Here is a 13258-nt window from a genome sequence, read left to right as displayed (position 1 = left end):
GTAAACATCTTTGCTAGTGACAGTTAAGCTATCTGGGCAAGGTAGTCATCTGATGTTTTACAAAATGTTTTCCTGTCCTGACCCAAGAATTCCTGACCTTTAATGTACATAAAAACAGCAAATGCACAGGAGCAAATGCAATTGACTGAGCCCTGTACTTTTTCTTAAAGGTTGATTTTGTGATTCACAGTTCACCCAGGCATTTAAGAAGCTAAATGTATCTGGAAGGGAGAGCAATTGGCAGATTACAAAAGCTACATACTCACTCTCCAAAGTTTTCAGATACTGTATATGTTTTTTGGACCTGGTTTCTCCCCTGAACACATTTGTGTTGATGATATGAAAGAAAAATGCCCCAGACATTAAAGAAATTATTTTATTCAGCATTTGCATTATGGAAAATATTTATTAATAAGGACCGTCTCAAAGAAAAGGAAGAGAATTTGGGATATTATAATGGCAAGTAAACAAAAGAGTCATCTATGCTGTGCATGGTGGTGTACACTTATCCCAGCATTTGAGAGGCTGAGACAGGAGGATTGCTGCAAGTTCAAGGCCAGCCTGAACTACATAGCAAGACCTTGTTGCAGGGGGCAGAATCATCAATCTTTTATTTGTTTGGTTTTGGGTTTTGGTTTTTGGGGTTTTTGCTTTTTTGAAACAGGGTCTCACTATGTAGTTCAGGCTGGACTTGAACTCACTATGTAACCTAGGCTGACCTGGAACTCTCGGCTATCTACCTGCCATGAAGAAGGATACACATAGATTTTATCTTGGAACAATGTGCCAGGCCAAGGGGGAGCCTTGTGATTAGCCATTTGCTGGAAATCAAGAAGATGGGGGTGGTATTTCTTAGCCATCACTGCTTTCTGGGGTGTACAGGGCTCAGATAAATGTCAGTGCTATCATTTCTCCTCTTTGTATAAAACAAATATCATTCATTGCTGAGCAATTTAGAGGTCAATATAAACCTCCCAGTGGGATGAAGCAGAGGTATAAGAAATAGGCTCTTGAGGACACTTGTTGGTGCTATTCTTAAAAAACCAGTTGAGGCATATGTTGAGAGATGGTGGAAAGGTCAAGTTTATTTTATAGAGTCCTGAGGATGAGGCATCTTACAAGAAGAATGGCTAAAATGAATAAAAGAAATATTAATATAAAAGGTTATATGATAATAAGGAGCCAAGCCAAGAAATGAATCTTGAAGGTCACTGGTCCAGTGGATTCTAAGACACCAGTGGAAGAAAATCTTGCCATGTTACAGCACCACTCATGCAGCTATGATGTGGGTGCTCTCAGCCATGATGTTTGTCCACAGGCTTGGAGATACCATATATAAGGGCGTGCATGACCTGAGCATTTCTCCAGACTTCCTTAGTGGCCTAGGCAGGAAGCTGGTTCAAGGAGCACCCCTGTCCTGCACGGGCTGTTTCAGGGCTGTGTTTATCTAGGCTGATACCAAATTGTTGGGTATAAGCTTTCCTGAGATCCTAGAAAAGAGGGAAAGCTGCAAGACAACTAGAATCCCGTAGTTACCTGGGCAGTCGGGGTTTACTTCTCCATGACTTCAAATCAAGTGGAAGAAATAAAAATTAGAAATGTTAGCTTAGAGGATTCTAGCCAGATATTGAAAAAAACTGGAACAGTTGAAAATGTGGTAAAGAATGACAACTTAGGAAGGTAACAGTATTCCAGTTTGATTTACAGGTAATACCAAAACCAGTTTTTCCACAGAAAGAAAGTCAGTTATATTTCTACCAGACAAGACAAAATTTGCATAACCATCAGTAACCTGAAGTTTATAAAGAGGCACAAAATAGCTCAAAGACAATGAAAAAAGCCTGGAGTGGTGTGGCCCATGTCTGTAATCCCAGCACTCTGGAAGGCTGAGGCAGGAGGATCCCAAGTTTGAGCCTAACTTGGGCATCTTGTCAACTTAGTAAAACCCCATCTCAAAATAAAAAATAAAAAAGGACTGGGGATGTAGCTCAATGAGAAGGCCCTGGGTTCAATCTCAAGTATCTAAAAAACAAACAAAAAACAGGTAGGACTAGACTACATTAACCTGGAGTGCTGTGTTATATAAGAAGCAGAGTTTTCTGTTGAAACACAAAATTTCTCTCTCTATTAACTCCCTCTTGACCAAAGATAATATCAAAGAAAGATTTTTTTTTCTTACAGTGCTGGGTCACAAACCCAGGAGTGCTCTGAGCATTCTAGGCAAGCACTCTACCATAGAGCTACATCTCCAGCCCAGAAAGATTATTCTTGAATTCAAAATAAGGCTGGCCTTATAAATAGTAAAAGAAAAAATAAATGCATTTGAGTTTGTCAAGATTAAAATCTTTTATATATGAAAACATTAGCAAGGGCCTGCAGGTATGTTTCTGTAGAGCACTTGCCTAGCATTCACAAGGTCCTGGGTTGAATCCCCAGTACCACATGAGCGCACATATACACATGAAGATATTATCAATAAAATGAAAAGACAATCCACAAAATAAGAAAATATTTGCATATCATATATCTGGTAAGGGTCTGGTATATAGAATATTTAAAGAATTCTTACTACTCAAGCAAAAACTCAAATAGCTCAAGTAAAAACACCAGGTGTAGTGGTGCATTCAGGAGGCTGAGGCAAGAGGATCACAAGTTTGAGGCCAGCCTGGGCTACTACACAGTGAGTTCAAGGCCAGCCTGGGCTACATAGTGAGGTCCTGTCTCAAAAAAAAAAAAATAGGCAAAGGACTTAAATAGACATTTTCCAAAGAAATATTCAAATGGCCAACAATTACATGAAATGATGCTTGACATCATTAGTCATCAGAAAAATACAAATCAAATTCACAATGAGATACACCATTAGGATGGCTAGAATTTAACAACCACACCACACACACACACACACACACACACACACACACACACACACACACAAAACCCAACCTGGAAAATAACAAATTTTACTGAAGATATGGAAAAATTGGAACCCATATACATTGCTGGAGGAAATGAAAACTTGTGCAGCTGTTATGCAAAATAACTTGGTAATTCCTCAAAAGTTTGTTTGTTTGGTTTTTTGTTTGGTTTTTTTTTTGGTACCAGGGATCGAACTGGGACCTTGCACTTGTGAGGCAGGCGGCGGAACCACTGAGCTAAATCCCTGGCCACATTCCTCAAAAGTTAAACGTAAAACTGCCATATAATCCAGCAATTCCATATATATATAAAAATTATAAACAGGCAAAATACTTCCACACAAATGTTTGCATACAAACAAATACTTGCACACAAATGTTCACAGCAGCACTATTCACAATAGCAGCCAAAAGGTAAAAACACAGATGTTACGTGCTTTGCAGAAAGTTTCGTTTGGAATTTTGAAAGGCTATTAAAACTAGGAAACCAATCAAAACAGTTTACCTATATAGCATCTATAATTTTGGGATAATTGTTGTCTTCTTGTGATATCCAGAATTATCCTAAGTTTCCAGGGCCTGCCAAGAAGTAACCTTCCTTATTCACTTGTAAGGCTGGTACCAGGCTACTTTCCTCAAGAGGGCTTTGTATGTTTTGGGACCATAAAGTCAGCCTTAGTTCCTTCAAAGTATCTGATCAAATCTGATTCAGTGAGCTTTGTTCATAAATATGACAGTCCAGGGAAGGCTTTGGTTACATACCAATGTTTTCAAGCATATCCTGGTAACACAGAAGACAAAGAGTTTTACTGAACCTATACAGATAATTAATTACATTGCTACGAAAAAAAGAATACTTGGCTGGGGATGTACTTCTGTGGTAGAGCGCATGATCAGAATGCAAAGGCCCTGAGTCCGATACCCAGCACCACAAAAATAGAAGACAGAGTACTCCATGAAGGTTACTGAACACTGGAAACTCAGACAGGGGGAATAAGGTATTCTCATTTACAAATGTTTCTGTTTACAGACCGGTGGACTACTAAATAATTATGTGTTATAGATAGCATAAGAGAGAAGAGAAATTAGTGATTTCTATATCTAGAAAATAGGATACTAAAGCATCAGCAATATTCTAAACAAAACTCACAGTCATCCCTCATCAGTTGTTTCAAGTCTATGTAATTGGTTCGTGTGCCACTCAACCTTGGCTTAGCAGTTTATTAAGCCACCTGCTTCTCAATTAGATTTTTTGAAAACCTGACTCAGTGGACTAATGCAGCTTCCAAGTTGTTTACCCCTTTTACACAAAAGTACCTAGCATAGACCTTTTCTACTAGCTTTCAAACAGTGCTTTGTTGAAATCGAAGCCCTCTAACTTGTAGCTGATTGCAGATGCTTTCAGGGAAGCATCTGAGTAAAGTATAAAAAGCAATCTGTAGATGATAAAAAAGACAATAGCTGTGGTTACCTTATTACTGATCATTTTTCAAAAGGGAAAAACCTGATGAGAGCTTATTACAAGAATAGTAATGCAACTTGTCAGGAAATGTAGTTGTTTCTGTGGCGTACAAAACAAGATAAAAGGCAATCTAAAAACATTTTAGTTAAAATATCTGTAAACACAATGATTAAACTTATTTTCAAAGAAGAGTGGGTATTATATCTAATTTACAAAAATGTGCAAACTTTACAGAGAAAAAAGACTCAGATATAACATATAATGATCCTGACATAATATACCATCAATATACCAAGCATATAGTTAGGCTATACCCACAATATCTGGACTATCAAGTAAAGGTCTTAAATATTTGTATATTAATAAAATTCCTTAAGTGAGTGATATGAATCCTTACTAATGACTAGGAAGATGCTAGATTCAAAGTAAAGAAGCAGACCTAGAGAAAACAATTCTAAAATTCATACAGAGCCAGAAGAGACCCAGAATAGCAAAAGCAATCCTTGGTAAAAAGACAAAAATGGGACAGACCTCAACCTGGACTGGAAGTTATACAACAAAACTACTATGATAAAAACAGCTTGGCACTGGCACAAAAGCAGACCTGAGGATCAATAGAACAGAATACAGGTTTCAGAAACAACCCCAAGCATATTCAACCATTTGGTCTTTGACAAAGGGGCCAAAAACATATGTTGATAAATTGTGTTGGGAAAACTTGCTATCCCTAAGCAGAAGATTGAATCTAGACCCATATCTTTCACCATGTACTAAACTAAAATAAAATGGATTAAAGAACTAAATGTTAAAACAGAAACAACCTGCTGGAAGACAAAATTGGCAAAACTCTTGAAGTCATAGGCATAGACAAGGACTTTCTGAACAAAACACTGGTTATGCAGGAAATAGTACCAAGAATGAACAAATGGGATCATTATCAAACTGAAAGGCTGTACAGCAAAAGAAACAACCAGCAGAGTGAAAACATAACCTATAAAATGGAAAAAAGTTTTGCTAACTATTCTAACAGAAGACTAATATGTAGACTGTGAGAACTCAAAAGAATTAGACCCCTTCAAAATAAAAGGCCCAATCAGAAAATGGACAACTGAAAGAAGAGGTACAAATGGCCAATAAATATATGACGTAACGCTCACATTGCTGACCACTAGAGAAATGCAAATTAAAGCAACATTCCATCTTACCCCAGAAAGAATGGCCATCATCAAGAAATAAAATAATAATGAATGTTGGTGAGGCTGCAGGGGAAAAAAGAATCCTTCTATACTGTTGGTGGGAATATGAATTAGTATAACCACTATGGAAATCAGTATAGAGATTCCTCAAAAAACTGAAACTAGAAATTTCACTTTATACCACTATTCCCCTTCTGGGTATCTTCCTGAAAGAGCTAGGCATAATATTACAGTAATACATGCATGCCCATGTTTATAGCAGCACAATTCATAATAGCTAAATCTTGATATTGGCGTATATGTCCATCAACAGGTGAATAGATAAAGAAAATGTGGTATTTACACACAATGGAGTGCTGCTTTGCTATAAAGATAAACTTGAATCATTTGTAGGAAAATAGATGCACCTTGAGATCATAATGTTAAATAAATCAGACATACAAGCTTAAATATTACATGGTTTCTCAAGAACAAAATAAAAGATAATAGGAAGTAAGGAAATGGATCATTTCAAAGGGGAAGAGGTTCAAGAGATGGGAGAGGGGAGAGGGTGGGAAAGGAGATTTTAAAAAGGAATTAAGATGTGTTATGTACATTTACCAACTCCACAAAAGGAATATAAACATTATTGTGATAGTTAACTGATTATTTCAACTTGAGTAAGCAATGCCCAACTAAATTGACTCAGCATAGTTCTGGGTGTGGAAGACCCACCTTAGGGCGGCCTAGGGAAATGAAGAAAGAAGGCAGCTGCTTCTGTTTCTTTGAAGGAGTTCCACTCTGCCTTTACCTTGGACGTCATCTTCAACCTTCTAGCACAGACCCCTCAGCCTCCTGATACAGACTTGTACAGCACACTATACTAAGCTCCATGCCTTCGACTGGATCCTTCAGTTCAGTGCACAGACAGTCCTTTTGTACTCTTCCACATCTGACTCTATGGGCAGCCATCGTAAGCCAGTCTTGTAAATTCTTTTATATTTGTATATCTTGTATTAAATCTGTTTCTCTAGTAAGCTCTGACTGATATATATTGGAAACATGTAGCCCAAAAGAAGAAGATCAAGAGATGGATGGAGGAGGAAGGAAGAAAAAGAAGATGACAAAAAGGATTAAGATGTGTTATGTATATGTACCAATTCCCCACAAGAAATTTAAACATCATGTACTAGAAACATATACTAATAAAAAAATTTTTTTAAAGTAGAGAGGTATATCACTTCTCGGCCTTTTGGCTAAGATCAAGTGTAAAAGTAGAGAGGTATGATTGAGGTAAAGTAAACATTTTTTTAGAAAATTGGAGTTGGGTTGGTGGCAAACACCTGTGATCCCAGCACTTGGTAGGCTGAGGCAGAAGGATCACCACAAGTTTGAGGTGAGCCTGGGCTACATAGTGAGTTCAAGACCAGCCTGAGCTACATAGTGAGACCTTGTCTCAAAAAAAACAAAAGAAAAGGAAATTTAAATTATGATGAAAAACACTATAGTAGCCTCCTGTCTGTTGTTTCACTTTCCCAATTTCAGTTACCCACAGTCAGCCATGGTGAGTAGATTTCAATGAAATATTTTCAGAAAGGGAGAAAAAAAAATGAGACCACATTCACATACTTTTATTACAGTTTTTATAATCTATTTTATTATTAATGGTAATCTCTTGCTGTTCCTAATTTATAAATTAGACTTTACCATATGTATATATGTATAGGAAAAGCATGGTGTATATGGGCTTTGGTTCTGTCTGCAGTTTTAGGCCTCCACTTGGGGTCTTTGAATGTATCCCCCACATATAAGGAAGGACTACTGTACTATGGTTGTCTACTGTTTGACAAAGCAGCATCTTTATTCTGACAAATAGAAACACACCACATCCAGCAAAAATGTGCATGAATCTGTAGGAACTTCTCAAAACAACATGCAATTTCTGAAATACTTCTGTACTTCTGTAACATTTGACCAGTTTAACCTAGGGAAGATAAAAAAATGTCTTCTGATTTGACAGTTATACCTATGTAATTCCTCAATAGTAACATATCAAGCAAATCTAATGATTGTTAGAATGGCTCTTTTTACAAAGTAAAAGAAATCCTTTGTGATTTTTCCATAGGCTCTCTGGGACTTAAGATAGGATGATATGGGTTATTGAAAATCAATACTTGGCTTTGAAAGATAAACATAACAAGTAAAATGATTATAAACCTTAGCTCTTTTCTGAGAAGACTTGGCTTTCTTAAGTAATCAAGAGCATGATAAAATCAAACCATAGAAAAGGGCTAGGGTTGTAGTTCTGTGGCAGAGCTTTTGCCTGAGGCCCTGAGTTCAATCTTCAATGGGGGTTGGGAGGCTGTAATACCAGCGCTCTGGGATGGTGTGGCAGGAGGATGTCAAATTCAAGCCCAGCCTAGCAACTAAGCAACTGGGTGAGAACCTGTTTCAGAATTTTAAAAATATAGAAAGGGCTGGAGCTGTAACTTAGTGCATCAATGCAAAGGCCCTGGGTTCAGAAATCCTCAGTACTCCCCAAAATATAATAATTACTGTTGAGATAAAGATTGTCATAATGACAGAACGTGCTTGAACAAATTTACATTTTTTATAATAATAAACATTTAGTAGAAGTAATGTTAGCTCATTCAACCAATAAACCTGTATACATTCAGGAAGTATACACCTAAGTAGAATAAAAATCTACCTGTATATTATACCCAATACTAATAAGTCAGAACAACATAGATGGTTAATTTAGTAAACCAGAATTACTAAAATAGTCTTATCTGCTACAAATATACCTGAATGATGTGAACTTGAATTTTTAAAACACTTGATTTCACTTTTATAGGAATACGTTTTTAGTACTTTGAAAATCTTGATATTCAATATCCTTATTTTTAGGAATTTTAGCTATGTTCCATTTGTCTAAATGCTTATTTTTATAAGCCAATGAGAAAGAGATCTTTTAAGAGATTTTATAATTAATTTGGTAATACTATCCAGAAGTCGGGGGCCGGGGATTTAGCTCAGTTGTTTCGCTGCCTGCTGCACAAGTGCAAGGACCGGAGTTCGATCCCCAGTACCAAAAAAAATTGAAAAGACAGAAGTAGGAAAATATTACACATTCACACAGAGATGTAAAGTACTTTCTGAATTATAGATATTATCATCATCATCATTATTCTGGCTATTGCCATAAGAAAAATGTTTATTAATGAGGAGCATCTTGAAGGCCCCTGGAGTTTTATAGAGAAGGGTAAACCAAGGAGTTATCCGTGAATCTCATGGGAGTCATGAGGAAGGATGGGAATGGCTCTTACTTTGCACTATGCCAAGGAAATGTAGTCATTGCTTTGTGGTTAGCCTTTAGAACACAAAGGAGTGGTAGGCTTCTTAACAATCACTGCTTTCAAGAAGCTTTAGACTGAGATTAAGTTCAGTATTGGCAATGACAATGTTTCAACAAATATTTTCTTATTTGTTGTTACTGACAATATTGGCAGTGAATGTACTCTGCCAATTTTCTCTGTAGAATTTCTCTGTATACTCCTTTATATACTATATTATGTCTGATTGCCTCTTTTGTTTGGATGGTTGGTTTTTGTTTTTGTTCTCTGTCCCCATAACTTAATTATAGGTTTTCTAAGAGAAGTATGTACTGTACTAATTTGTGTTCCTTCTCCTTTTTCTTTTTGCCTAGTACTTAGTGTTCTAGGCTATCTACCCAAAAGTCAGTGATGTTCAGTAGGAGAACAGATTATGTCTTTTTTGATGTACTATGACAGTAGACTTTTCACAATTGGAAAATAACATTTGCATCCAAGAACTTTCAAAGTCACATATTTCATTCTTTGCAGAGAATTCATGAATGGGCAAATTTTTTGCTTGTTTTCTTATCAGTTGCATATCTAAGGCCAAGTCTTTGCTAGATGGCTGCTGAGTTTACCTTATGAAGCATAGTCAGTGTCTAGTGATTTTTTTTACCAACTTCCTGCTCACTGTTGTACCAGTTTCATTGATTCTTCCAGTGAACTGGCATTCTTTAGAATATGAAATGTCATTATAAAGGGATTTGATAAAGAAGTTTATGAACTGTGTAGATATTAGAAAGATTTCTCATCGTCGCAAAGATGTCATTTTAAGTACCATGCCTAGAATTCTGTTTCAATTAAAATCTCAGGGGGGACTTAGAAAAAATGAGCTGGATATTTGAGATGTCTGTGGAAACAAAAGAAACTGGAGCATTGAAGATGAACCCTTAAAAAGGAAATTATGATACTGTACAGGGGGTGGGTTTTATACTAGAGATTTAATTCAAGGAAAACTGAGATATATCTCCAGCCCTTTTCAAAAATCTTTTTTTTAAATTTTGCAACAGCATCTTGCTGTATTTTCCAGGCTGGCCACCAACTTCCAGTCCTCTTGCTTCACCCTCCCAGTAGCTGGAAGTATAGAGTACATGACCATATCCAGCAACATACTCTTGATGATAAAATGTTTTTGTTTTGGTTCAGTTTGTTTGTTGTTTGTGGTACTGGAAATTAAACACGGGACCTTTGCACTGAGCTACATCCTCATTCCTTTTTATAATTTTTTTTATTCTGAACCAGGATCTTGCTAAGTCTCTAAATTGCCCAGCTGGGCTCAAACTTTCAATCCTCCTTCTTCAGCATACCAGGATGCTAGTATTATAGGTATGTGCCACCATGCCTAGCTAAAGAATGTTCTTTTACATCTAATCAGTAAGGCTTAACAGAAGTGTAATAAAAGAGCAGGTGAAGTTCACAAGAGGATAAAGTGATGCAATAGCACCAATAGCAAAAATATTAATACCAGTGAAGTCAATGTGCATAGTTTTTGTGAAAGAAACAAAATAACTTTAGAAAGACTGCTTCACTCTTCAGAGTAATAATTAAATTTATAGAAAGGCAACCACATTAAGAGGTTATGCATTCATATGTTCTACGCTCAGCTTTTATAAGCAACAAGTGCCAAAAATTATTTTTTAAAAACAAAAACAACTTTTAGGTTGTATCATAGAGTTAATACAGAGTATCCAGTGCCATCATCTTCTACAAGGTTGTCATTAAGGCCCTTTCTAGATGCTCGCTTTCTTACAGTTCTATAAGTAGAAATCAGTGTTTATCATGAGAACACCAGGGTACTAACAGATTTGAAGTGATTCCTAAATCATCAAAGGAAGGATCTATCTTGTTCAATATAGTTATAATATTCTAATGCTTTGAAATTCTGGAATCCTGAATGGAAAATGTTGCCAATCAATCCAAATATTTACTTTACCAAAACACTTCAATCTCTAATAATTTTGGGCCATTTACTACATAATTCTTGTAGGTAGGTTTTTGTTTTTCCTAAAAGGGGATATTTTAAGAGACTACATTGCCAGGGTTAGATCCTTGGCTGTTAGGACTCTCTTGGCTTGCTTTGTGGCTGCTGGCTGTAGCAACTTGTTTTCTTGCAGAGATGAAGCATCTGGGTTTTGTTATCTCAATGATGCTGTCCTGGGAATATTACGATTGCGACGGAAATTTGACCGTATTCTGTATGTGGATTTGGATCTGCACCATGGAGATGGTAAGCCCTTCAGTTTCAAAGATGCTTTACTGCTAGGACAGCAGGCTTTGATCTATAAACTACTTTTAGGCAATTGGTAAAAGGAGAAATACCTGCTGCAATTGAAATTATCCTAATTGACAATTCTAAAGTAAGTAGTGTAGATGCCTGATACAGTCTTGCTTTGCTACCCAAGCCAGGCTCCCGTCATTTTCTCTACCCTCTCTTCCTGGAGTAAAGCTTTATAGTAGAGAATGAGAACCCCTGATCTCTTACCTAGTGTTTACTCTAGTGCACAGTGACCTCCCTCAGGTCATTTCCATAGGATCTAAGGGAAATCTGTGGTTAGCGCTGACAGTCTTCATCTCTTCGGTGCTTCTCTCAAGACAGAATGACTGCACAAAGAACAAACATTGTGAATTTTTCGTCACTAGGCTACCAGTTCTTGTAGTATCAGACTCATTGCCACTTTCTTTGTACTGCTAAATGATTTAGTCCTACACATACTCAAGGCATCTTCCATAATCTGTAATAGAATCTTTGAACAATTTCCCTTAACTCATTGATCCCCTCTTACAAGAGCCCACTGAGAGGACTTATCCAACCGTCATATGTATTTTTCACCTAGAATGTACATTTTCAGGAATAGTTGTAACATTGGTTCTTTTAGAAATCCTGTTTGTGACACATAACATTTCCATTCATCTAGTGATACTTAAATCTGATAATTATTAGTTAAGTATAGCCCTCCCCTTCTCCACATTAGTGATTGCTACTTCCCCAGTTCAAAATGTTTGTTTATTTTCAGAGACCATCATTATCAAGGCATAGGGTAGGAAAACAGCATGAGTCAAAGGTTAAAGTTAGCTCTGCCACCAAAACAGAAAAATTAGAAAGACATTTCGGGGAGCCTACCCAGAGAGCTTCACCTGAATACCTGCTAAAATATGGACCAGTGACAGAAAATTAAAAATAACAGAAATGAGAGAAATAATCAACATACTACTTTGAAAACCACATTCACTGAATTTCTGAGTACTTGGCCAGTGAAAACACAGCCTTGCTGAAAAACCTTCAGAGGGGTATTTTTGCCTGTAACAAGGGGTAGCATTTGACCCATGGCTTATTTTTGTATGGCCCGTGAGATAAGAATGTTTTTTCCATTTTTAAAGGGTTATAAAAGCATGTATAGGTTGTAAAAATATGTTTGTACATATATATGTGCATATGTGGGAATGGGAATGTACAATAGACATTATAAGGACTTTGGAAAGCCTATGATTTTTACTATGTAGTAACTTAGTTTGCTGATCCCTAGCCTAGAGCAATGATTCTCAAACTTAATTGTGTATCAGGATGATATGGGGAAATTTATTTTAAAATGCAGATTGCTGAGTGACAGCCATGTATAGAGCCAAAGAATCTGTTTTAATGACACCCCAGTTGTTTTGCAGACCATACCCTGACAAGACCATACCCTTTAAGTCCACCATCTACCCTGCCTTTTCACATTTACCTCAATTAGGCCTCACCTCATCTTTCTAACCTTTCCTCTTACTACTTGCTGTCCAGACTACTCTACTCAATAAGCATGTCTCACTGTTCATGACTTATCTCACTGTTCCCACCTCCCCAAGTTTGCCTCCCTTTTCTTTAGTTTTGCTTTTTCCCCCTTTGCATGCATCGCCAAGTTCTCCTCATTTACTCAAGTTCTAGCAGTAGCAAATTTACCCTGACCAGCTGATAGCAAGGATACTCTTCCTACCTTCAAGTCCTATATTATTTATATCTTTGATTTGCTATTTTATTATATATTGTCCTATACTGTATTGTTAGATGACTTTTAATGTGCCTGTATCTTCTGGCAGAAATTTGAAGTTCCTCCAGAGCAGAGATCAAGTTATATACTTCTTTCTGTATTGTACAGTGCCTTAAACCAACAGTGCTCTGCATATAGTAGTGGTTCAGTAAAATATTTGTGGTATGAATGAATATGAAATTGAAAGTATTAATACCAGAGTTCAAGAGTAGAACTAACTCTTATAAAAATGAAATAAGGCTGTTCCACCACACCCAGCCCAGAGGAAGGGGCTTCCGGGCTGCTTGTTCCACCACTCCCA

The 13258-nt window shown here is 36.9% G+C and overlaps 1 protein-coding gene and 1 pseudogene across 21 annotated transcripts in view; both read left to right on the top strand.

Annotated features, from left to right (window-relative positions):
* Window positions 1-13258, top strand: part of Hdac8 (histone deacetylase 8) — a 235006-nt gene that overhangs the window by 52146 nt on the left and 169602 nt on the right. For all 21 annotated transcript variants that reach the window (XR_015451047.1, XM_004872670.3, XM_087210552.1 and 18 more), the window contains one exon: window positions 11047-11159. Coding sequence is in view for 20 of the 21 variants with exons in the window: in XM_004872670.3 (XP_004872727.1) it covers window positions 11047-11159 (113 nt within the window). In the remaining variant the exon portion in view is untranslated. The remainder of the gene's footprint in view (window positions 1-11046; window positions 11160-13258) is intronic.
* LOC147828298 (U2 spliceosomal RNA) lies at window positions 6792-6945 on the top strand (annotated as a pseudogene).

Source organism: Heterocephalus glaber, unplaced genomic scaffold (genome assembly GCF_053883595.1).
Source record: "Heterocephalus glaber isolate CG9 unplaced genomic scaffold, H.glaber_assembly_v1.0 deba00001145, whole genome shotgun sequence".
NCBI lineage: Eukaryota > Metazoa > Chordata > Mammalia > Rodentia > Bathyergidae > Heterocephalus > Heterocephalus glaber.
The sequence above is the reverse complement of the archived record's forward strand: the minus strand, read 5'-3'. Positions and strand labels throughout refer to the sequence as shown.